Here is a 26,308-nt window from a genome sequence, read left to right as displayed (position 1 = left end):
AAGGGGTGCATCCTTTTTTAGTTTTTTTTTTTGTGTGGAATTTTTCTTTTATTTATCTTGAAAATATGATATTACCGTTTGTACATGTTTGAACGTTCTTCGCTTCTATTTCTCCTGGTAAAGATATGTTGATATTTTGATGCGATATAAAGTATTGAAAATTTAAATATCGAGGTTGTTAATTAAGGCTGCGAATGACAATCATTCTGTTTCAGAAATCAATTTCCGGATATTTCTGTTCCTGGACGAGTTTCTAAGCAAAAAAACACATTTGATAACACGGCACAAAATTTATGTTTCCGAAACAAAAATTTATTTAATAACGACACAAACTTCCTCCCTCTCGGGTGACCGGCTAGTGGATGGCAAGCGGATGGTGGTGACAGACGGTCGGCGGCGAACGGCGAGGGGAGGCGGCAGCGAACGACAACGCGGCCAATGCGGAGGACGCCGGCTAGAGGCGGCCGACGTCGGGCAGCGACGGGAGGCAGGCGACGGCTAGCGGCGGGAGGGGGGCGGCAATGGGAGGAGGATGGACGGTGGCAGCGAACGGCGGGCGGCAGACGATGGGGGGAGATGACGGCGACGTGGCCAGTGCGAAAGACAGCGACTGGAGGCGGCCGGCGTCGGGCAGGGGCAAGAGGCGGGTGACGATCGGCGGCGGGAGGGGGCCGCTGGCGGACGATGGGCAGCAGCAGGAGGAGGGTGGCCTCCGGCCGGAGACGGTGGCCAGCGGCCCACGGCGGCTGGCAGCGAGAGACTGCGAACGGCGGGAGGCGGCGGCCGGCAAGTGGGCGGCAATGAGCAATGGGTGGGCGACCAGCTAGTAGTGAAGGCAAGCGATTAGAAGAATTTCTCATTTTTGTTCCAGAAATAAATAAAAAAAAGTAGAAAATTTTTACTTCTCATTCATGTTCCAAACATATTTCTGAAATCAAAATTTGTTCCAAAAAATGAAAAATGAAATTGCGTTACTAAAAGGATTTCTGTTTCAAACTTGTTTCTGGAATAGAAAAAAAAAAGAGAAAAATTATCGTTCGCAGCCTAAGTAACCGCCAAAATAGCGGGTTTACCAAATAAAGTGATTGGTGCGATTTTGAAGAGAAATCACGTTGAAGACTTTTTTTTTTTGTTTGGGTCGACCCGTTCACATTTCTCACGCAGCTGCCACAATAGTCGACTCCATGCTTTAATATAATTTATTTAGATATTTATTATACTTTTATTTTATTTTATTTTATTCTTGTTCGCTGCTATCTTACTTTTTCAGAAAAAAAGAAAAAGAAAGAGAGTTTTAAAGTTGCACCGTGTTGACAATTGTCCACGCCATGAAATGCTTGTTGGGCCAAAAGTCCAAAATCGGGGATTAGGTTTTGAATTTTCTTATTTTCCCTTTTCTTTATTTCTTTTATGCCATTTTCCTTCCCCTTTTCTTTAACATAACTTTTATTTTTCTCTAAAATTATTTTTTTACGTATTTCTTTAATCTTTTTTTTTTGCCTTTGATCCGTAGGACAAACTTAAATTGTTAATTAGTAATAATTCGTTTACTTGATTTAACATCACATTCTTCTATTGCAATGATAAACATATGAAAGAATACGATTGGCTTGGCTATTATACTTAAATTAGTAAATATCCGTCGAAATTTCTGATAAAACGATACCCACCGCAAAGCTCAAGTTTCCACTAATTAGACATATATGAGAGTTCTTAAAAGTAGCTCGATCTTATAATTCAGTATGTACCAAAAATTTAAGATTTAAAGTTTCCAACTAGGTATCTAATTGACAATTTTCAATTTAATGAGAATCTTATAACACCAAAATCGAAATAGTGACCTTACTTTTCACCTTCTTATTTTCACGTGGACGGATCTCTATATAAATAAAAATGAAAAAAAAAAAACAAGTTCTTACAAAAAAAAAATGAAAAAAAAAAACAAGTGCAAGGACATGTGCGTTTTACCTTTTAGGGCAAAAGTAAAACGATGCTATTGTCGATACAGCTTCAATTTTTTGTTTGTTCCATGATTCCTAATGATATTATGTTGCCTTTTTTTTATTGTAATTTAACGTTTTTCAGTATATAACTCTTTTTTATTGATCTGCGCGAAAAATTGGAGTTAGCTATTATAAAAAAATAAGCATTGACTTTCCATGTACAAATTATTTAATTTTCATATTTTTACTAATTTCTATATAAGAAAACACCCCCGAGTCATCCCTTTAAAACAAAAAATATGTTCATAATTGTCATGCTGTTTTGCGAATCAAAGTTGATAGATAGAAAGGGTCAAAGAATTCCACATCAGCATATGATTCTTGATTATTTAAGAAGGATTATGAGTAATTCGAAACTTCTAAAGTCATCAAGGAAGTTCACCTTGTAATTTAACTGATAAGGACCTTTTGCATATCAAACTAATTAGAAGCTCCTAATGCCATGAAGGACTTTCTCCATGTTATTTAATAGATAAGAACCTTCTTTTTTCTTTTGCATATCAAACTAGTATAATCTATATACTTTATTAAGAATTAGTGCATGAAGAATATCACCACGATGCTTAGTACCCCCCTCAAAGTTCCTAGAAGAGAGGATAAAAAATAGTACCTTGCAAGATATGCTAAGGGTACGTTTGTACGAAGAAAAATTGTTTTCAGCAAATTATTTTTTGACTTTCCTGTATTTGGATGACGAAAATCTAACTCATCTACAGAAAAAGTTTTCCATGAATTGAAAACAATAAGCTTAGATTGGGGGAAAATGACATCTATTCTAATAAATTACAAAATAAATGAAAACTAACAATTTTACTTGAAAATAACTTTCACGAAACATAACATATTTCCCTTTATCATAAAATTTTTAGGGAAACAAACGCACCTTAAGTAATTAAAAACCTAATGAGTACACATGGCAAAATATTCCGCACCCTTTTGGAAGAATTCGTTATTATATATACCAGTCGTGAATGCTCGCAATGTGAGGATATAAATATTTATTATTATTATAAGCATCACGCTCAATATGATATTTTTAAATTTTTTTTGCGACATAATATCTGGACTCGACTAGAACCGTAACAAATTGTGATTTATTTTGTTATAAAACGAATCGAATCAATGCTCAAATTTGTGTTAGGATTTCATCTTCATGGTTAGATGCGAGAAGTTACATACCAAGAATCAGTAACTACTGACAACTATGTTTAACTCATCAAACGGAAAACATTTTCCTGTTTTTTAACACTGGAGGTACACAAGCTCCACCTTCTGTAACTCCACCGCCACTTTCCAAGTCAGCAGTACATCAAAAGAAGAAGATAAGCCTCTTCCATTGAATACATGTTTAGGCACAAGCAGAAGGCCATCCCATAGGTTTCTAGTCGACAATGTCATTGCTAAAAACGATCTGATCATCAGTAAAGAGAGACAAGCAGCCTGTGTAACCCAGAGTTTCTTTCCCATGATTGCCTAGTCTTGCCTCTCAATGTGAGTAATATCCAGAAAAAGAAGATAGATTTCCCTTCTTTTACAGAGGTCCATCACATGTGCATTACAAAAGGAGCTTTCAAAGACACTTTCGTGTCGTCGCAAATACAAAGTTAGCTCTGACCGTCAAACCATAAGTAACACCAGACCTACCAAACAGGTGCTAAATCCGGTAATCACGAGTATGGCTGGTGTGAAGACGGCAAACCACCACGGATATGAGCACCATATTTTGGCACAGTGGAGTTGTAAGAGGGTGCTGCAAACCTGTCATGATGGGTGTGCTGTAGTCCTTGATCACTAGCTTGATAAGCATACTCAGACTGCCCCGGAAGTTGATAATTTGGTGCAAACCTCACCGCTGGCCCCAAGTACGGCGCATTTTGGCTGAAGGCGGGAACTTGCCTACCAATAGCATTGGCTCCTGGAGCACGAGATTTATAAAATCCTCCATTTGGCTTTGGCTTTTTGGATTTTTGATTCCCCCCGTGCTCTCCAGCCCTTTTCTTGTCGGATTTTGCTTTCTCTAATTGAGCGACTCTTCTCTCGAGGGGATCTAGTTGGTAACTAGCCTCAAGTCCATAATCTTTGACACACTTGATCACAGCCTTGAGCGCCTCAAGTTCTTGTGCATTTGCTTGACTCTGTATGTATTAAGATAGATAAATTACCAACAGATAAAAATATTGCTTGCAGTATGTACTACTCGGGGACAGAACAAGTACCGATGCAATAGCAGCACCTTCCGACTTTGCACCTGCCCCCTGCGAATTTCTCCTCAAGTCCTTCAAGTATGTCTTCAAGAGGGGCACTGGGTGAAATCTTTCAGTAAGCTGAAAAGCATGTATAAGATGTACGGCATCGATTTGCCGCCCACTATTGATAAGAGACTCAACAACACCTGCACCAGAAGATTGTCTTAGGAGTGCAAAGATGGAACAGCTCTCTGAGCATATAGATGAATCTGGTTGTCTCATATGCGTAATTTCTATCAACTGTTCCCTAAACGGGAAATGAGGGATATCTTACAGACAATCCATTTTCCAGACCCCATAAGGTCTGTCAGTTGTGAGAAAACCAACCTGGAACTTTTTCAGTTAACCCAAGAGAACGGCAAAGCTCAGGAGCTTGCCTGAGGTGAGCAACTGCGGGAACAAGCTTGCAGAGTTCAGCTTCATCAAACTCTGAAGCAATATTAAAAGTCGAGAGGAGCTGCAAAAATGCTTCTGCTTCTAATGCATTCCCATCGACAGCATTAGTGCCATCACTAAACAACTTAAACTTCCACTCATCAGCAATTGCCTTGGCTTGCTGCTTTATTTCAGGGTTCAGAAGGTGATCAGCACCTGATTCAACCCCCGCCAAAAAGGTGGCCATGGCTTCCATAAAGGTAATACAGGATTTTTGCATGCCCTGAAGGGCAGCATCCCCCCTATTTTCTGGTTGGTCTGTCTCATCTTGAGAGTAAAAACCCCCCAGTGAGTCCAGCACCAAACGGGCCGGATCTGTTGCACATCGTAGAGCAACAGAAAGTTCCCGAAAAATAGCATTTAAGTTATTTTGCTTCTTCAAAGTAAAATTCAGAAGCCCTTTTGCATCCATCTGCTCACAAAATTGTATCAGCTCTATACAAGGCTTGACATCAGTCAAGCCTTCAGCTTCATCAATGTTACTAGGACAAATATCCTCTTTTGTACTTGCATCGCTAAGAGGGCCACTTACCTTGCCATCTTTGATATTGCCATCATCAGCTGCCTCAGCGTTAGATTCTCGGTGATTCATGCGTGAATTTATGATAGCAGCAACTGCAGCATTTTTTAGCTCCTGCACTCGATCTAACATTTCCTGTTCCTTTGCCGCAATAGCCGCCTCTCTCTCTGCCAAACTTGCCTCAGTCTCAACTGTTTTCGCCGCAATTTCTCTCTCTTTAACCTCAAGCTCATCAAACTTTTTTCTGAACATAGCGTCAAGGTTGCGGAAGTGCTCCTCAATTTCATTCCATGCAACTTTCTCCTCAGAAACGCGCTTACAGGCTTCCAGTTCAAGAAGTGCCTTGCTCAGCTGATCTATCAAGGAAGTTACAGTATCATCTCCAGAAACTGGTTCGGTTTCTGCCATTGAGGGCAACTCTACAAATTCAAAGCAGATAATCAACATACTTTTCACTTCAGAACACAACTAATACATCTTGGTGACAAAACAAATAGGAGCAGTGGGGTCTTAAGCTACGCCACTGCTCAACCTTTGAAATTTTGATCCTATGATGCTTTAGCACTGCCACGACAAAGCCAAGCACTACACAATATCTTCAGAAGGCAAAGTTGGAAAATCTTTTCACCAGTAACTGAGTCAAATCTCCAAACTCCTTCCTTTATCAATTTCTGGAGAACTATCCACTAATTTACCCTATTTAATGTAAGATTATGAGCAACAAGTTCTGGTTGAAATTAATAACAGGTTCATATTAAAAGTCAGGTAGCCTACTTGAGTTTGATTCTCTCACTCTATACATGCAAACCTCCTTAAATTGTTGAACCAAAGTTGGAAAAGGGTTTCCTTTTCTTACCTAGAATTGTCTTTGACATTTAAAATAAGAACGTAAGGTCATTCCTCAAAGTAGAAGATATCCTGAACCCCGCAAACTAAACAGGCAAACAAACATTTCTGCTCATGCTGCAAGTATTTGTAAGTTCTGGTGGTGTCTTGCTAACTTGAGTTAACAACATAACTATATCCTCTCAAATTTCATATTTTACAAGCTCAAAGACCAACAGTTCCAGAGAAATGACAGCAATTATCTCGCAAGCCATGACTTCACATCCACAGTTGGAATACAAATGCAAAAACTAGTTAATCTTGCACATCAATTAAACCATTTACTTTAACAAGACATAATAAGTAAAATTCTTTAAAATATGCAGTCTCAACAAGTTCACCCCTTACTGTATCAATTATGAATTATTAAGTTCTTAATCTACACAACCTAGAGTGCATGCTATGGTTAGGTCAAGATTTGTTTCTCTGGAGTACCCATTTTCCCCTATTGATTGGGTCAAGATTTTCTTCCAATGGCATTTGTAACTCCATTTAAAGACAATTATCCATCAATTTCTCACTAAAATTCCTTCTCCAAATCATTCGTTTTTGCTAAGCTACTTTGCAACTGCAAGTTGATTATTTTTGGCGACACTAGCCAAAAGACATTAAAAACAAGGTCCCATTGAAGTACGACCGACGCTACACAATCTGGACAGCATGGTAAGGTTCTATAAACTAAAACTTCTTCCCCTTATATTTGTCATCCAAATGTTCATTGTTTCAACCACACCACTATGATTGACCTAGCCTTCAGCAAAAACTCCAAGTGCTACTGAAAAAGAAAATCAATTCAACTATATACGGGCTTATGTAACTTCATGTAAACTGTAAAGATTAGATAACCACATCGATGGATAACCACCGGATGATAATGGTATAGAGCTTTCTTTTCCTAATAGCTAATAGAACATATCTGAAATCAAAAAATTATACAATGTATACCATCGATAAGCAGGCTGATGGTTAAAATGAGAGAGAGAGAGAGAGACACACACACACACACACACACACACACCCCCACACACAATGTTGAAACGTGCCAGACTGTTGTTTTCATCATGGAAGATGCAGAATGGCAAACACAAATTGAAGGAGAACATCCATTTCCTCAAAACATGCTAAATATGCTTGTTGATCTGGAATATACACATAAACTAGCTTTGTTGATCGACTGTTGCCAATTAAAAAGAGAAAATATTTCTTGCACCACAAAATGTGTAGGTAAGAGATATGAAATCATGGGTAATGAGAAAGTACATAAATGTGTGGCAAATCAGGAATCTAAATAAAAACAAAAGGTTTAGCAATGGAGTTGCTGACTTAGCCAAAGAGGAGGGGACCGTCTAGAAAGCCAATAGTTAAAATTAATGATGGATGGTAGGCCTTTACAATCAAAAGATGAGCTGAACGATGTTTTTCAGATTGATAGTTGAAGGGATCTTAATGTATCATACCAAAATAGTTATTTCCAGGTACTGTATTCTGCCAGTTACACCCTGATAACAAACCCCAAGAGGGGGAGAGGAGGGGATTGCAGAGGCGGTTTTCTTGTTAAAAGATGCGTATAAGGTGTGGGCTTTATCCTCAAGCTGAAGGAGAGGAAGCCTGTCCGATGGCCAGACCACCATAACATATAAAGGTCTCGAACCAAACTCATAATCCCTTGTGCAGAAGACAGGATTTTTCCTGGTCTTCAGGAATGGGTTTAAAATCCAAATCCAATGCTCTTCTAAGCTCAAAATTAGCTCCAACTATTCTAGACCAATTAAAATTGTATGTAAGTAAATAAAAGATCACAATGATAGTACATCATGGAGTCGCATTTCAATCATGATATAGACAAAAGGCAGTCTCTGAAGCAAGATTTCAATGGAAGGCCTCTGAACTTAAAGCTTTTCATCATCATTTCTAGCATCACAGATGCAGTTACATGCAATCCTTTGACGACTTACATTCCAAAGACATGAAAAGCGAACTTGGAGAATCACACGGGGAAAATAAGCTTAGTAACACATAAGCAAACCAACTTGTCACAAGAATCAGAAGGGCATAACCTAAAGATGCTAGCCATTTCAAATAGGTTTAATCATCTCTAACTTCAGGCATTTAAAATGTGACGGGCGCTTGGGTGGTTCAACTTCAACCAACAATTGAGCCAGCAGAGATCGCTTTCTAGGGTTTCTTCCTCCCTCTCAATCCAAAAGCACGAAAAAAAAGAAATTTTCTTTTTCTTTCCACGCCTCGACAGCGAAAAGATTGGCTAAACATTCATGAAAGGGCCAATTTGTCCCATTCAACATTTCCCGAAATCCCGAAGGATCGCTGCAAATCGATCTTAAAGACCAAGACAGGTCGTAGTTAGGTTTCCTTGCATCTTTTGGATACAATAACAATACTTATCACCACAGTTTCACTCGCACAATACAGGCGCAACTTCAACGAACTGCAATCATCTGAAAATATAGTACATTGAGTCCGACAGACTGACTCATTGCTGTACCCAACATCTTCAGGGGCGTGACCTGCAACAGGAACCATATCTTCTATTCCCAATTCTTGCAAAAACCCAATCACGAACCAAAAGCAGAGTTTTTTTTCTCGCTGATTTCTTGGGAAAGCAAACATACGGAAAATTCCTTATCGCAGTAGGCCGAGGAAGACGACGGAGCGCAATGGGTGAAACAGCGAAATCACAAATTGAAGGCTTCTTGTTCGAGAGGAGAGAAACTGCGTACCTGGAAATGCAATTGGGAGCAAGCTGAAACCCTACAAATTGGGTTGCAGAAGATGGTCGGAGAGTCGGATTCCCCCCGAAAACTGAGCTGGGGGTCGACCGGAGACGACGGCCGCTTCACATCCCGCGGCGAATCATTCCGTCGCTAGCGCGGCGGCGGAGCTCCGTCGGCTCTGTTCCGGTGAGGGTGCCGACTGAAGTGAATGGCCCAACGCCTTTACGAGTGTCCTGAGTAGGCAGGTATTGTTAAAGCGAGCTGTCATAACCACGGGAAAATTTCAAACAAGGATATAAAAAGTTGAATCATTTTTCTCAAAAAATGATTTAAAATGAATTTCGTTTCGAATAAGGATATGAACTGGGCCGGAGGAGTCTCAAATAAGGGAAAAATACATAGCTATAGGCAGAGGGAATCAGTTCTATAATCGCTTGCACACGCAAATTAGAGAAGTGGAGATAACAGAAAGAGAGCACAGTAGAAAATTCTCTTACTGGGCCTCTCTGCCGGACCCTTTCTCTCTCGGCTCGATCACCTTTAAAACTTCGCACAAAACCTCGATGTCACAGCTGATCGACATTGTCTTCCACCACCAGAACGCCGTCCGCTCGCTGCCGTTCGTCGTCGTCGCCGCCGAGCTCATCTTCAAGAAATACCAATCATGTTCTGTTTTGCCTTTACAATGGAGAGTATTGAGTCGAGGATCCCAACCAAGTTAAATCTTGTATAAACTTTGTACGGCGCCTTCAAAAGAAGATGATGATCGCTCTTCGGTGTAGAAAATAAAGAAAAAGGCTCGAGATTCTTACTACCAGAGATACTTAAATAAAGATTCTTCTATAGGACCTCTTGGTGAAGGTTGTGGAAAGTAGCAGTTTAGGGTATTAGAGCCATGGATTATGTGCCATAGTATCCTTCTAAGATTCATAATTCCATAGAGTTTGAAGCGAAGGTACCGCATCCGAAAGACGTTCACATCACTTAGTAGATGTTCCAGTTACCTTAACTCCATCAAATTCTTTTTGTAGTCTAAAGCCTCCGACATCAACTTGCTCTATGAGGTATCTTACCTCAATGAAGATGAGAAAATCTCACCTACTACTCTTCCTTTTGTAAATCCCAATGTTGCTTTTGCTAAACACACATCCTCCTTTTCTCCCATATGCTCTATAAGATAGTTAATCCGTCACACTCCAAAAATAGGTGAAGGAATATGTACAATCTACTCGGTTTGATCAACATCATGTTCCCACTATCCAGTAGGAATAATTTGTTACTCTTAAAATTCCTCCTGATTTCCTTCGACAATGGATCCAGTAATGATACACTCATATGCACTATGGTGCAATTCGTCTTGCTTTATCATTCCATTGTCGACAAGGTCTTCCTGTTGTTTTTCGTATAACTCTTCTAGATAGAAGCTTTCTTGACTACTGACACGCCTATATTGGGATAGCCGAGACTACTTTGAATGCTGGAATGGTGTTTGTCACCTTGTTTCCAAATTTCAATATGGCATTTTCAAACCCTCGACTCCTTACTACCCTAAAAGTCCAACTCCAAATTGTTGGAGCTCCCCAAGTATCAAATTCTGGTGTTGCTACCTTACACTAGCAAATGGTGTATAGGGTCCAAAACCATGCCATAAATCTATCACTCCCAGCATCAGAAGAAGCCTTAATGATCTCCGTGGATAATAACCACACAACATCTTGTATTCATTGTTGAGGTTGATGTCTTGTATTCTGTTATCCAAGAGATTATGAGCCGGTTCCGAAAGGCCCCCTGACGACTAGACAGCACGGGGGTCCCGCTCCCTGGTGAGCGGGCGAGGGTCCGGGGGGGCCGCCCCGGCGGGGGTCGCGGGGGCAGCGCCCTCGAGCCGCCAAAGGCGTTTTATGTTCAGTCATAAAAGGATTTATATGGGAAAGCTAAATATTTTAGGCTACGTGGGCAACTTTGTAATTTGTGCCATGTAGGGTTTCGCTTTATATATTTAGGGCGAAACGGGTCTCTAGAACAGAGGCAGGGGGTGAGAAAGAGTGGCTGTACACTTTTCTACGTTATTAGTGAAACGGATCCCTTCTCCCCGTGGACGTAGGTAGGTGAAACATCTCCCCTGCTGAACCACGTAAATTCTTGTGTTGTGCGAATTTCCATTACTTTCTTGCATCGTTGATAGGATCGAATTTAGATATTCGACATTCATGTCCCAAGACAAATTTCCAGAGATGAGTAACCTGCGCAATCAACCATGAAAAACTCCACAAGGATGTTTGTTCGGTCTAGTCCACTGTGTCAAATTTTACCAAGAAAAATGATGGCAATGTGGATATTAAATATGACCATGCAGAGCAGAAGACAGAAGTGTCCAGCTTTATTTTCTACACTCTTCTTATGGTCCAACCTGTTTAGCACCACCAAGAAGATGAAGAAGGTGGACCTAACCTCAAAATTTAGAAAGGTCCTCCGGTTCATTCGTTTGATGCAAGTGGTATTCCTATTTATTATTTCAAAGACCCGATTACAAGACACTATTACTGGGAGGTGAACTGTCAGTGTAAACTTTGAACAGTCCCTCTAGAAGAAGAAGATGATCGCCCTTCGGTGAAGAAGAAAAGAAAAAGGCCCGAGATCCTTATTACTAGAAATACTTAGATGGAGATTCTTTCATAGGACCTCTTGATGAAGATTGTGTAAGGTACCAGTTTATGGTATCCTACGTAGTGCCTAATCTCACTCCTTTATTACCTTCGGTCTCTTCACCACCTCCTGATAATGAGCCTAATGAATCACCAAAACCAAAGCCTCAGAAAATAGAGCCAAAATAAAAACCCATTTCCCCATTTTTCAAACCCTTTTACAAGTGGATTAGAAAAAATTCCTCTTGAAAACCATACTTACTCAACCTAGGAGCTTATCCTCCTATTGATCCGATACCAAATGGCAAAAAAAAATCCAAAAGCTTGAACAAGATATGGGAACCCAACTTCCTACTGTCTGTATGTTCTCTCCCGTTGAGTTTCCCCCTTTGACACCTATACCTCAACTAGAACAAGAGTTCGAGATAACTAGTTCCGGCTAGAGATTTAAGCATGTTGCAAAAGTACCAAATCCTTCACGGGTTAATGCTAGTGGAAATCCTAAGAATATTTTTGCAAGAGAAGCTGTTCTTAATTGGCAAACTAAAAATGCTCTTCTTCAAAATAAGGTGCTTGTTTATCATACTACTGCTCTTTAGCAAATTGGCACCACTCTTGGAACCATGCATGAACGACTTGATCATGTGCACCAAAGAGCTAACCAATGTGTAGAAACTTCCATCAAAATAGAGGGCATGATTAGAAACCCTGAAAAAAGGCATTCTATTTGGATAACCCGATGGAAGATATTGTAAAAGTAAAACAGCAGATAGCTGAACTCAAAGAGCATGGTCTTCCTCAGAATCTGAGACAACTAGCTGATCTTTTTGCCCCAATTGCTACTCCAACTCTACAATTTAGTAGTTGTCTTTTAAGCTCTACTAAAAACATATTTGCAGAAATCTCAGCTAGGCAAGACTTGGGAACTCGACGCCCTGTTATTAGAACTTTACGAGATCGTGTTCGAGACTCAAAAAGAAAAGGGGAAATCCCAGAATCCAAGGATGGAGATCCTGTTTAGATGAGCTGAATGGTTCTCAAAATATTCCTATGAGTCCAAGCATATTAAAGGAGACAATAATGTCCTTGCGGATCTCCTTTCCAGACCCAAAGAAGATTCTTCATTGTTTATATTCTTTTCCAAAAGTCCGACCGGTGGATTTCGAACACAAGACATGAAGCCCATATTCCTTAGTAGATTGTATCATCCTGAAGTTCCAGACTTGATCAAATCCAACATTCTTTTTGATAATTTCACAAACCTCATGTAGGGATATCAGTATAAGATCTTCAGAAAGTATGGTGCGCTAAATATACAACCAAGTGGCATGCATTCGGATTATTCGTTCATTCATCATTTGTCGTTCTCTCCAGATAATGAATTTCCGAAAGAACTCAAATGGTTTTACTAGTATGCATTTAATTGTTATACTTTTGTCATTCAGTTTCCAACCGAAAAGATGTCAAGAATTATCGACCAAGTAATCTGAGAAATTGGTGGCAGAAAATACCATCATTTTGCGGAAATACTTTGTTGGTTTAAACCCTTAAGGCTGCGTTTGTCTAAACTTTTAGCGAATATATGATTGGATAGGATAGGATATAAAATTCAAGGGATTTGCTATATCTTATCTACTAATTGGTGAATCGCAGTAATAAAGCTGGATTTTTTCATATATTACCATGCCCAATATTTGCTATGAAAATCGTATCAGTGTAAATGAACATGAAAATTGCATAAACGGAGATGATAAAAATTTCTCACGATACTCTTACCTACTTCATTTTTATTTGCTTATTTTTTTTAGTATTTTTCCCTCTCTCTTTAAATTATTTTCTTTTTTATTTCTTTTTTTTCCCTTCCATCATTCTCTAATAAAATTTTATTAAATAGTAAACTATAAAAATATGCCTAAAATATGTAATAAATATAAATACTAAATGTATTTATAAATATATAGATGAAATTTATATCATAAGATAGAAAGAAAAATGAATATATAAATAAAAATAAGAATAAATAAAAACGAATTTATTGTTATATATTTATTTTGAATTTTTTATATTAAAACTCAAATATTATTTTTATTCAAATATAATTTTAATTTTATTAATTTAACAAGTTTGTTATTCGAGGCCAATCCAAGACAACCCGCGAAACAGAAGAATCCAGTCTAATTGGGGCATTTCGACTTCTATATTCGAGTAATCCACTTGTGTTGGGGTCTTTCTTTGTTGGCAAAAATAACTTTTATATTATGGATATTAGAAATCCTATCCATATTTATCTCACCTCCTCCATGGGATAATTTTATCCGAGTCATATCCCTCTATATCCGACTTTATCCTGTCTTGGGCAAACACCAAACACGATATAGGATAAAATCTATCCTATCCCAAATTTTATCCCAACTACCAAACGTAGCCTAAGAGTATGGAAAGTCTTTTTCACGGAACAACTAAGAGCATGCAAGCCATGGATGTTTGTCAAGCTAGACAACAACATTTCCAAGTATCTAGCAGATATAGGAATCATGACCTATAAAGCTCAAGTAGTCCCTGTCAAACTTTATAAGACGCTCTCATACTATATTAGAGTCAATCCACAAGAATACAGGAAAATTTAGCAAGTCCTCTGTGAGACTAATTGCAACATTCTTCTAGTAGTTTGGCCTAATGACAATACTGATGTACCATGGGATTATCTAAATACAAAGCCCCTGATTAAAGCTGCCTTGGCGGAATTCAAAAAAAATAATCTAGACTAGCTATCATCATCAAAGGCCTCGGGGGTGGACCACTCTCTCAAGATCCTTTTGATTGTGGACTGTCATCAAGCTCAAGAAACACCTCATCATTGATGAATGTGGACAATTGGCCATGGCCAGTAATGCCCGAAACACATCTATCCCTCAATGTGCAAGATTCTATAATGAACTTGGACCCAACAAACATTCCATTAGAATCAAATGATGTCCCATCAAGTTCTTATCAGTCTCCTCTCAAAAAGTCGTGAACTGGACCTACTTTTGAGATTCTCCCTCCTGGATTTATGAAGGAAAGCGTATAAGCAAGGAGAAGAAGATGGAGATAGGAAGGTGTTATAAGCCGTTCAGAAAAGGAGATGGAGACATGTTGCTCTTCGTTATCATCAGATAGTAACTAATAAAATGTGCACCAATAATTGATCGCGTTGTTGTATTATTAGTGTGTGTGCCAATAATTAATCACATGACACCAATAATTGGTTGTGTCGATGTATTATTAGTGTGTGCCAATAATTGGTCACATGATAGCAATAATTGGCCGCGTTGTTTGTTTTATCTTTCTCCCATGCCTATATAAAGGCATGGTTGTATCGTTGAAGGACAGAGTTCCCTTAATAATAAAACCTGTGTAGTGTTTTTGCGAATCATGCAAGGCTAAATGCTCTCTCTCCTTCTCTTTAAATTCCTGTACGGTATTAGGAATCTTAAAATGATAAGATAACACCTTATCCTGGTAATGAGGCTATAAGGCCTTATGTTCAGAATAAGAATTTAGCTTGATACTAAGAGCCGGTCCTGACAAGTAAGAATTTAGCTAGATGCTAAAAGTCGGTCCTAATAGACAAGAATTTAGCTGAATGCTAAAAATCTGTCCCGACAAGGTAAGTCCTATGAAGGCACCATAGGGGACTGAATACTTGCATTCGCTAAGTTATGTGTCTCGTAAGAGGCACCAAAGGGATTGAATGCCTGCATTTGTTGAGTTTTGATAGTCCTACAAGGGGCACCAAGGGGACTGAATACCTGCATTTGCCGAGTTATGTTTTGAGCATAGATCATTGAAGCGTCTGTAGTTGATATAATCAACACTCAGAGCCTTGGTTTTGCACATTAAACAGGTGAGATTTGAATTTGAAACTTGTATTCAAAACGCATATCACCTGTTTGATAGATTGCCTGAGTGAAGTGCTGAAAAAAGTTTAGCATAATCGGAGTTTACAGCTTGAATTGATGCACAGTTACTTCGTTGTTTTGAATAATTATGTCCGACCCAGTGATTTCCTTTGATATTATGGCATGTCTTTACATTTTCGAGTCGGCCATGGATGAACAAACTTGCCGGTGAATCCTTACCAAAAAAAAACAAACTTGTCGGTGAATCCATTCCTTGTCAACGATGCTCGCGGTTAGAGGCCGCCATAGTCGGTCCATTCTTCTTTGTTTTAATGCGCATTTGTGTTTTTAATATGCTGGAATGGTTGTTGTTTTGAGTATTTCATTCGGTGGAAAGGTGGTTGCCAACGATGTTTTTAAGTTGGCTGGAATCGACGGCCGATGTTGCAGTTCGACAAAGCATGTTGGTCGTCGGTGTTGACCGTCGGTTGTCGGCGCCAATGTAGGCTTGATTTTAGTTCACCGGCGAAGGTCAGTCGATGTTGGAGACGTCACTCTTGGTGCAGGAAGTCTCGGTGAAGAAAAAGCAAGGAAGAAGACGATACGAAGAAAGGGAAAAGAAGAACCTAGTTGCGAATTGGTTTAAACTTGGGAGAGCCCAAGCTAGATTTAGGCTTAGTAATCCATTAGCCAACCTCTAGTGGTGAAGCCAGGGAAGGTCACGACAATGTGGTATATGGATTTGCATTTTGTCAATTTTATGTTTTGTGTTTTTGGGTCTGGCGCATCCTATTTGGGGGCGTTTGGGTATGCTCTGAGATAGCTTTTGCTTAGATTTGTGCTGAGCTAGTTGCTTTGTCTCTTTGATTGATTGAGGGGGGGGCTTCTTTCTTTGTATTGATCAAGAAGGACAGGGCTTTTTCCAAGAAGCAGTGAATAGTGAGAAGAGAAAATGGCTGGAGGTGGAGGAGCAACAAAATCAAATGAGCAGCGCCACACTCACCAGAAGATCAGGTGTCCAACAGAGGAAGCAAGCTAACAATTGGGAGAGGTGGAATGTTGAAAGTTCAGCACTTGGTTTCAGTTGCAAGATCTTCTGCTATGCACCAACACAACACATCTGGTTATCTGCAATCCAATCGAATTGCTTATGTTGAGTTCTTTGTGAAACCGGAGGTTGATGGTGATGATACATAAGCTTCTGTGACTGTATCAAAACCAGAGGAAGAACACCAATGGTTCATACGCCTTTCCAAAGCAAATTTAGTTCAGGTTACATCAGTATCAAAACTAGAGGAAGAATAACAATGGTTTTCAGCAACATGTTTGACTTTACTCTGTTATTTGCGGTTCCAAAAAAAAAAACTCGAAACTTGACCCGGCCCGACCCAAGGACTTGGGTTATATGCAGTCTTCCGTTTCGGTTCGGTATCATGTAAACCCGAACAGAACTGAACTGTTGACATCCCTAGCATCAATCCATGTTGTTCACATTACAGTCCCTTTGTCACGCCTGCATTGTTCTTTCACCTTCAATTTCATCCTTTCTTTGTGTTTGCTCGTTTGGGGTCGTCAATTGGAGCTTTTCGGCACCAATTAAGGATTTTGATGATCCCGTGCATTTTAGTCAAATATTATGATTCTCATACAATAATACCCTTTCATCAGGCGCAGATATGGCACATGAAAATCACCTGCTCGCTGTCCGGTATGAAATTTGGCTGCGGCGAGTTGAGGGGTCGATTGTGACACAGGTTACTACTTCGGGGTGTTAATTGAGACCAAATCCATGTTATGTTGCTATTTGCAAATTTGGCACTTCTTCAGGGTGTTTTTTGGAATTTTCCTCAAAGAAGTTTAACTTCCAATAAGGTTTGATTTCGACTCGCTACTTTGTGGCAGCATGAGACCATTATCAGTCAGATTCGCATAAGTAGGAAGCTGATGATACTGATCAACTTCCGGCAAAGCAATGGTAAAGAACGAAACTACGGATACAGATGGAGAAAGAATAAGGATTTGAGCATCTAGAGATGAATGTGGCAAATGGACTTATGATATGCACTTATAAAGCACAACTCCAACTCCAGTGAACCGCACTTCCAACACCGTCCCAGAACACGATATAAACATAATGAGAACTCATTTGAAAGAAAGACGAATACTGACACGACTAACTTATAACGGACACATAATTATGTTGAAATACTTTGGTAATGACCCTAATATGATGACATGACCCCATTTATTATCCTACTAACGCTTCATTCGGCAAATCTCAATCGGACTGTTGACACCTGACAACATACACAAACGGATGGCAAACATTTAAAAGGCTTGAATCCATAGGCGGACTTGACCAAAAAAAAAAAAAAATTCATAGGCGGACTTCAACTTTTTTGTGTTGTTGTTTCTTTGCACTTCTGTTTTCAACATTAGGAGTTTTATGAGCTATATATCATACATGTAAGGCAGTAACATGTCCACAAGTATCCAAGCCAAAGATATTAACATCATACCACTGCAATGTTTTCCATTTCAGTAACCTGTCTCCAGCTGAAATATCGAATAGCCTAATTGTACATTTAGCTGGTTTCTTTGAACCTTTCTCTCGTTTTAGTCCAATGGCTCGGATTCAATTCTCTCTACACAGGTCCCTGTGAGTGCGTCTAAGTGTAAAAGTACACGCTTCATCCGAAACGACACTGTAGATATTGCCAATATGATGAGGAGCCCTTGAATGACTTCACAAATAAAAGGCTGCCGGATTGAAGCAGTGTCTGTTAATGTACGCCAGACTCCATAGATTGGCCCGCTTTTAACTCTCTGTGGCAGTGACTGTCTTAGATTGTACGAGGTTGCGCCACGATGAAAACGTTAGGCCCCGAGACACAAGGTACAGTATGAATGCGACGTAGGCAGCCGTGAAACCAGACACGACGGTGCCGAACATAATGCCGGTTACTTCATTGGAGAAGAAATCCAGCAAAAGATAGCCGTTGATCACGATCACCAGAGCAGCCACGAGCCAAGAGATGATCTAGAAACAAGAAAGGACGATAGTTTCAGGGTTATTACCATGAGTACGATGAATGCCGATTCAAACAGTTCATTAAGAGATGTTTACTAATGTTTATCGAGCCAGAGCATGAGAAAACCAAATGCTTTCTTGCAAGCTACAAGTGCTTTTCTGATTTACTAGTGAAATCTCATCATGCCCAACTAGCTACGGTACTCCACAGTTCCTTCATACAACATCAGAAGCTTGTGAAAGCAGATGGCATTACAATAATTCTCCACAAAGAATGCGGAGAACTGACAATTGTTAAGATGATGAGACTTCATGAAAAGTTTGCAACCAAATCCACTCGATCACCAAAGAGTTATGATTTAAGTATTTCACAGACGAAATCAAGGTATCTAGAATGAGTTGCACCAGCGTCCCTGTAGGTTAAACCCTACTTTACTGCACATACAGGCATATAAATGTACGTGTATACAGCATAAGAATGGAAGTAACTAGAAAGAATCGCACGCTAAAGCATAAAAAATTATCCGCCGCCAGTAATGCAGAAGAAGACAGAATAGCGTTGGTAAAACTGAACTCACAATCACAATCTGCCATTATAATCACAACAAAATAAGAGGGAGGCTTTTTAGAGGCAAGCAGTTCACACATCAAAAACTCAATTTCTTTGATCCACTATCGATGGGGCTACTATCCACGTAGGCAATCATTTTCTTGTCCTTCTTACAACTAACATTCACGCCTTTATGTTCTTTCTGAGGTATACACTCGCATATTTGGCCTTCATTTAGCTGCTACTTGAAAGGCAATAAAAGAAAGCGAACAAAGAATAGTGCATCAATCAACATCGAAACGATCAGGGTACACAGCAGAAAAATGAAATTGCAGCATACCTTAAGAACAGGACCAATCTTAAAAGAGCCCATGATCTGCTCCCTGGAGACCAGATAGAGAAGAGGGATAAGTGCGAAAGGGATCTGTATTGATTGGAGCACGTTAAGCCACTCGTTCAGAACATCTAGCGTCTCCTCAGTATCGAAAACAAGAGCCACTATCATAGTCGGCACGATTGCACAGCTCCGCGTGATCAACGCCCTCAACCATTTCTTCAAACGCAGGTTAAGAAAACCCCCCATTATAAATTGCCCGGCATAAGTGCCTGTGATGGTGCTGCTCTGCCCCGCAGCTAACAACCCTATTCCCCATATGTACAGTATAGGGAAAAGGCCTCCCCCATATTTCTCTTGGAGATACTGCCCGGCATTTACAAGACCAATGCTGTTGGCAGCCGGAGTGCCGTAGAAACCCTTCGCAAAAACAGTCGTGACAAAGAGATTGATGATGAAGGAGATCACGAGGGCTGCAGTGGATTCTATTGAGTAATACCTCAGGGCTTCTTGGACCCTGCCCTTTTGGTTATGGTCAATCTCCCTCGATTGCACGAGGGCCGAGTGCAAGAACACATTGTGAGGCATAATAATGCAACCCACGACTCCCACGGCTTGCTTTATTGTTCTGGAGCTAAGTTTCGGGATCAACATGCCTGCAAAGAGAATTCGGTTTACCATCTATCCCCAAGGTTACTATTGTGGATCTCAGTTAAGCACAATCTGAGAAGAACAATTATAAGAAACTATTTATAATTACCCAAAAGCAGCTCGGTTCCACTTGGCTTTGCATCAGCAAACATCCAGGCAAATGCCATTGCCATCGTTGCAATAAGGAAGGCAAAAAATGCTTCAAGTTTCCTCACTCCATAGTTCTCAAGTAACAGAAAGATAAAGCTGCAGCAACAGAAATGGAGATTTCAGATTCAGGAAGCATTCTACGAATAGATAGCATAAATCACCCCTATCAGAAGCTTGTCACTTTTCTAGATGGGCTGCATTTGCTTTCAGACAGCAACTTAGGAAACTTCAACTCAATCTACTATTGTCATTATTCAGCGACTCTATTTACTCTATGAATTGGCCTGACCGAGCAAAATAGTAAATTCAAAATCTGACAACTTCTAAAAGGCCCGAGAAAATACTCAGTATAATTCCTTTCAAAAACTTTGGCATGTCATTAGAAAAACTGCAATTAACCCAACAGAGACAATCCTCAAAACATGAAAAAGAAAAGTAAAAATCAACCCACGGATAACTATCCTCTCCTGCAGAGAAAAGGCAAAGAAAATCCAAAAGGCCTCCGGCACACAACTCAGATTAAAGCCAACAACGAGCCTCAAACCCCACGACAAAGAGAAAGCTGGACGAAACAAAAACAGAACAAAATTTTATCAAGAAAACACCACAAAGACCGAAATTCCGCACCGACACCAAGACCCCTGCAAATTCACAAGGCAAAGGCAAAAGCTAACACAAATTAATTAAAAAAAATTTCCATCTTGCCAAAAAATTCCAGAAAAAAACAACTATGAAGTCACCACAAAGAAACAAATAGCAAGGATCGAAATCAAGATTCCACTTCAATCGAATCGAGAAGCTCACCAATCAGCGGCAGTGATGACGACGCCGGACCAGAGGGGCAAGACCCCATTGCTGAGAATCTTGATGGCGATGGCGCTGCCGATGACCTCCTGTATGTCCGCGCCGATGAGGGCCAGCTCGGCCATCACCCACAGCACCATCCTCGCCCACGGCGGGTACTCCTCCCGGCACAGCTCGGCCAGGTGCCGCCCCGTCGCGACGCCGAGCCGGGCGGAAAGGAGCTGGACCAGGAGCCCCATGGCGGTGGCCCACATGAGGAGCCACAACAGGGAGTAGCCGGCGATGGCGCCGGCCTGGAGGTCGCCCTCCAGGTTCCCGGGGTCGAGGAAGGCGATGCTCATCAGGAACCCCGGGCCGGTGAAGAGCCACAGCTTCCGCCACGAGAACGGCGGCGCGCCGCCGGAGGAGGACGGGCGGCCGGACGAGGCGGAGGAGGGGTCGTCGCCGCCGCCGCCGCCGGAGACGATCTGGACCTTCTCGGCGGCGTCGTAGGCGGCCTCCTCTTCCGTGTCGGAGGAGGAGTGCAGGAGGGGCTGCCGGCGCTCGTCTTGAGGTCCCATGGCCACAGAGAGGGAGGGAGGGAGGTTGGTGTTGAGGAAGTTAAGGTTTTGCTTCTCCGTTTCTCTCTCTCTCTCTCTTTCTTGGCTTTATCGTTACGAGACAAGGGAAGCTGAGAAAACTGCCACTATCCTCCTCCCCCCTCCCCCCCACACTCACTAGCTATTTCGTTTACGTTGTTTCCTTTTTTAATTTTTTTTAAAGTTAATATAACTAAAAGCCCCAAAATAGTATAATGATGGTAAATTTTACTTCGAATTAATTTTTTTGATTATCAAAAACTCTAAATCAATATACATATTACAAATTTACCCTCCGTTAAACCGATACATATGCGACAAACGCGGGGTAAAACCACGTACTGGTATCCGTCAACTGTCACGTGTCATCCAACTCAAGAATTCGACGATAAAATTTAACGGAAATAAACGAAGGGGTTTTTGGTGGTTAAAAAATTAGTTTTGGGTAAATTTGTTTCTTTATGGCATTAACCCCGTTTTTTATGGGATAAGCATACTAGAAGTCCTAAAATTTATCACGAAAGTGCAATCGAATCCATAAACTTTTAAAAAGTGCAATCAAGTCCTCAAACATGTCATGAAAGTGCAATCGAGTCTTAAAATTTTCAAAAAGTGTAATTAACAGAATGACTTGATTAGACAAATTTGGCAAGTTTTAGGACTTGATTGCACTTTTTGAAAGTTTTAGAATCCAATTTCACTTTCGCGATAAATTTTAGGACTTCCAATTCGCTTAACTCTTCATTTATCAAGGGATGTACAATAAGGTTGCTTTTTGTATTTCGCATGCAAACACAGGTCCCTAAAATTTTTTCAAATTATTCAATCGTGTCCTTGACCTCTCTTATTTTGTGCAATTAAATCCTCAAAGTACACAGTAATGGTTGTTAATGTTTGTCATCTCATCCACCACTATACAATATTGTTTCATATCCTGTTACAGATATTGATGCACATGTATCGAAAACATATAATAAGACAAGGACGAATACGCTGAATCAGTATGATGTGAGATTGCTTCAAAGGGACGTCGCCTAGTGATCAGAACTAGAGTAATATGGGATTAGGTCCGCCAAGTACTTGTAAATTTTTCTTTTGGCTAAGGTGACTTTATGTCAATGACATCCGCATACAATTACAGCCCATGTTGAAAAACTGGCCTAGCTTTATGAAATTTCGCGAGTCTTCTCGAGAAGTAAGGGGTTTTATTTTGATGGAGATATCTGTAAAGTGCTTCCGTAAGTATCTTTTCTTCTTCATTCAAAGTACAAGAATGCATAATACAAGAAAAAAAAACTATCTAAAAAGCCTCAGATTTATCGTCCGGCGGTCAATTCAGTTCTAAATATTTCAATTTGATCAGTTCGGTCCTACATCTTCTGAGAATTACCAATTACAGCCCTTCCGGCCAATCTTGACAAAAAAAATCGCTAGCATGACAATACGATAAAATAGTCCCGAGAGGTAGAACAAGCGGTAATTTGGCAGGAAAAAATTGTAAAATTCTTACTAAAAATAAAAGGGAAAAAACCACCAAAAACCCCAAACTTTGCCATCTGTGACACATTTACCCCGAACTTTTTTTTGTGACACCAAAAACCCTGAACTTTGCTTTTTGTGACACATTTACCCCAATGTATTTAGTCCATGGGCATTTTCGTCTTTTCTGCTTTTTTTTTTTTTTTTTTTTTCTTTTTTTTTGCCCTTTCCGGCGAGGGGGGGCCTCGCCGGCGTCGGCCTCGCAGGATCCGGCGAGGGGGGCCCTCGCCGGCGTCGAGCGAGGGCGGCCCTCGCCGATCCGGCGAGGGCCCCCTCGCCGGCGTCGGGCGAGGTTCGCCCTGCACTGGGCGAGCGAGGGCGGCCCTCGCCGACTCGGGCGAGGTCGACCCTCGCCGATGCGGCGAGGGTCGACCTCGCTGAGTCGGGCGAGGACGCCCGCTTGCCCGTGCGAGGCGGCCTCGCCGCCCGTGCGAGGGCGAACCTCGCCGACGCCGCCGAGGGTCGCCCTCGCACAGGCGAGCGAGGGCCGCCCTCGCCAGACTCGAGCGAGGTCGACCCTCGCCGGCGTCGGCGAGGGTCGACCTCGCTGAGTCCGGGCGAGGGCCGCCCTCGCTCGCCCGGCGAGGCGAACCTCGCCCGACGCCGGCGAGGGCCGACCTCGCCCGAGTCGGGCGAGGCGGCCCTCGCTCGCCCGGGCGAGGCGACCCTCGCCGGATCCGGCGAGGCCGGACGCGAGGCCCCCTCACGGAAGGAAAAAAAAGAAAAAGCAAAAGACGAAAATGCCCATGGACTAAATACATTGGGGTAAATGTGTCACAAAAAGAAAGTTCGGGTTTTTGGTGTCACAAAAAAAAATTCGGGGTAAATGTGTCACGGATGGCAAAGTTTGGGGTTTTTGGTGGTTTTTTCCCAAAATAAAACATGCTGAGTAAAAAAATGACTGCTGAAAATCAGATCAGGAATTCAGAAGTGACTGTTGAGCTGTCCACATCGGGCACCGCAAAAAAAGCTTGAAACCAAGCCCCCAATAATTGCTTCACAGTTTCAAAACTCACAAGCTTCCCCCCCCCCCCCCAAAAAAAAGAAAAAAAAAAGGAAAGTCAAAACCCATCTGCATTTCCGAAATTAACCCCACTTTGCTGCCCTTTTTCGGGGTTTGATTAGTCATTATCCATCACATGACATCACGCGCGTCTTAGTCAGTGGGGCCCCACGGGCCACGATGGCTCTTACTTTCTTGACTTTTTTTTGGGGGTCGAATATTTTCTTGGATTGAGTATGAACTGCGCAGCGACGTCGAATCGACCCGCTTCCCGCAGAACCGAGGCCGTATAAAGTCGTAGAAAAATATCCGGCACGGCTAAAGGAGGTGGGGGTGCGAGCTGGCAAAAACGACGTGGCGGGCGGTGCCGTTTTTCCTCTTTTTTCGACGAATTTGACGGCGACGGACGGTTAGTCGCGGGGCTAATTCCAAAAAACATGCACAAGCTTTAAATTGAGCGACAATTTTGATCTAAATATTTTTTTTATTTCGGCCCAAATTTTTTTATCTCATAAAAAATTATCAACTTTCACCCTTATCCCAAATCTGGCTTCCCCCTTTGGCTTTATGTCAGAAGTCACCCTCGTTTGAAAAAAAAAAGGTCATAGTCGTGAGCTCGACGGATCTCGTCCATGGCGTCTGTCGGTAGGCGGTGGTCTACAGCTTTAAAGTATAGTCTGACCAAAGAGATTCAATAAGGAGAACTTTTCGACTTGTCAGTGAAGTGAAAGAGATCAACAGTTTCATCGTTATTTTTCAAGCTGTGGCTCAGAGAATGAGATAATGAATAGTATTTTAAATCCAGCCAGCAAGCCATGTGAATTTATTGCTGAGGTGAAATAGTCAAATCGAATAATCAATGGTTCTAAATCAAAGTCGGATTTGGGATTTAAGTAAAAATTAGTAATTTTTTATAAGACAAAAAAAAATTAGGGCAAGAATTGTTACTCATTCTAAAGTTGATGTTTTTTTACAAGACAAAAAAAAAGTTGGGACCGAAATTGCCACTCGATCTAAAATTGATGTTTTTTTTTTTTTTAATTAGGCCTAAGTTGCGTTGGGGTCCTTTGGATGACCGTGACCCGAAGGAAGAGGGGCGCGAGCGAGGACGAGTAGGAGCGGGACACGTGCGCGCGTGCGCGCGTGCGCATCGACCGTGCCTGGCACGTGGTTGCACGGGCTCCTCCGTGCCTCTAGTGACGACAGATGTTTTTCCCCCGTTTGAAAATTCCGCGCTAGGGGTACCCGATTTTTGCGGTTCCCACGCGCACTCGCTGGAGCGTAAGTCACACGCGCCTGCTCTCTTCGATTTTGCCACACTCTCCCATGTGGGGCCGCGCGCATTGAAGTGAGTGGTTCCGAAACCCATTAATTGAGGACCAAACAATATCAAATTTAAAGATAAGGGAAAAAGGCTTCATCTCGATTTTCGTTCGGATCTAAATATCACCTGCTTGTAAAACTTTCGCGGGGTATCCCATCTCCTTAGGAAAGTCAAAGATACAGAGAAATTAGGAGTGTGAGGCGTGTGTACACCAGCACATTAAAATAAGTAGCGCATTCGTGGAGCCCGCCCCATAGAATGAGGACAGGTTATGAAAGCTTTCGTAGGAGCTAAGTTCCATTTTCTTGGTGAAGTTATCTTTTACCCGAACACCGGTATGTAACTATAGGATTGATAATTAACAATTCGTGGTGCCCCTTAATATAAGAAGCATATTCATGTCAATTATAGGACTCTCCTGCGTGTAGTCATGGCTCACATATCATAAAACAATAAGGTGAACATATTTCAATTAAGGAAATTATATAACAATGTAGAGGTTTTGGCTAGTGTATTTTTAATCTTAAAAAGGCAAAACAAAAAATATTGAGGAAAAACAGAAAATATGTTCCCAGGCTCAACCTCTGTGAACCTGGACCCAGTCTCGATAGACTTAGGTTCGAGTATCAGGGATCCGAGCATGGTCACAGAGGCCTCGGGCTTGGCCTCTGTGGACCCGAGCTGAGCGGGGTGCCAAGGACCTAGGCATAGGCATCAGGTTCTCGCCCCCCTAACTTATGTGCATTAGGGATCAATTGCCGTGCCTGGGTCCTTGTCGCTTGGGTCAAGGTTCATCAAGGCCGAACCCGAGACCTCGGTGCTCACACCCAGTTCCCCAGTTGTTCGTGCATAAGTCGCTAATGCCCGAATAATATATGTCTCGATTTTCCTTACCAAGCAACGGAAATTATTTTCCTATTCATTTTCAGATTTCAGTCAAACACCGATGAATACTGTTACTCTCAGTGGAAATAACTTTTCGAAAAATATTTTCCAA

The 26,308-nt window shown here is 41.4% G+C and overlaps 2 protein-coding genes and 1 long non-coding RNA gene across 3 annotated transcripts; 1 reads left to right on the top strand and 2 right to left on the bottom strand.

Moving 5' to 3' along the window:
• Positions 1–3,446: 3,446 nt before the first annotated feature.
• Positions 3,447–9,085, bottom strand: LOC115676918 (FRIGIDA-like protein 3). The gene is made up of 4 exons (XM_030599953.2): positions 8,828–9,085; positions 4,577–5,623; positions 4,220–4,395; positions 3,447–4,138 (listed from the first exon to the last, which is right to left on the bottom strand). Exons 2-4 carry the CDS (start codon positions 5,610–5,612, stop codon positions 3,671–3,673), a joined length of 1,680 nt encoding a protein of 559 aa, XP_030455813.2. The 5' UTR covers positions 5,613–5,623; positions 8,828–9,085; the 3' UTR covers positions 3,447–3,670.
• Positions 9,086–14,859: 5,774 nt separating this feature from the next.
• Positions 14,860–16,845, top strand: LOC130137124 (uncharacterized). Its single transcript, XR_008815760.1, has 2 exons — positions 14,860–15,352; positions 16,254–16,845. It is a non-coding gene; the product is annotated as an uncharacterized LOC130137124 (long non-coding RNA).
• Positions 16,846–17,782: 937 nt separating this feature from the next.
• Positions 17,783–21,493, bottom strand: LOC115676893 (metal transporter Nramp3.2-like). The gene is made up of 4 exons (XM_030599920.2): positions 20,868–21,493; positions 20,023–20,159; positions 19,269–19,918; positions 17,783–18,387 (listed from the first exon to the last, which is right to left on the bottom strand). The coding sequence occupies exons 1-4, from the start codon at positions 21,425–21,427 to the stop codon at positions 18,166–18,168; spliced, it is 1,569 nt and encodes a 522-aa protein (XP_030455780.2). The 5' UTR covers positions 21,428–21,493; the 3' UTR covers positions 17,783–18,165.
• Between the last annotated feature and the right edge of the window lie 4,815 nt (positions 21,494–26,308).

The sequence above is a fragment of the Syzygium oleosum genome, unplaced genomic scaffold, assembly GCF_021117445.2.
Source record: "Syzygium oleosum isolate NSW1041296 unplaced genomic scaffold, Sole_v2.1 Sole_v2.61, whole genome shotgun sequence".
In the NCBI taxonomy this organism is placed as follows: domain Eukaryota; kingdom Viridiplantae; phylum Streptophyta; class Magnoliopsida; order Myrtales; family Myrtaceae; genus Syzygium; species Syzygium oleosum.
This window is presented reverse-complemented; position numbering and strand designations above follow the sequence as displayed.

Coding starts and splice junctions, on each gene's coding strand:
- LOC115676918 (XM_030599953.2), bottom strand. CDS start 5,612: ATGGCAGAAACCGAACCAGTTTCTGGAGATGATACTGTAACTTCCTTG. Junction 4,396..4,576: donor GTTAACTGAAAAAGTTCCAG/GTTGGTTTTCTC, acceptor CTTCTGGTGCAG/GTGTTGTTGAGTCTCTTATC. Junction 4,139..4,219: donor AAGGTGCTGCTATTGCATCG/GTACTTGTTCTG, acceptor TAATACATACAG/AGTCAAGCAAATGCACAAGA.
- LOC115676893 (XM_030599920.2), bottom strand. CDS start 21,427: ATGGGACCTCAAGACGAGCGCCGGCAGCCCCTCCTGCACTCCTCCTCC. Junction 19,919..20,022: donor TGGAACCGAGCTGCTTTTGG/GTAATTATAAAT, acceptor TTCTCTTTGCAG/GCATGTTGATCCCGAAACTT. Junction 18,388..19,268: donor AGATTGGTCCTGTTCTTAAG/GTATGCTGCAAT, acceptor TCTTGTTTCTAG/ATCATCTCTTGGCTCGTGGC.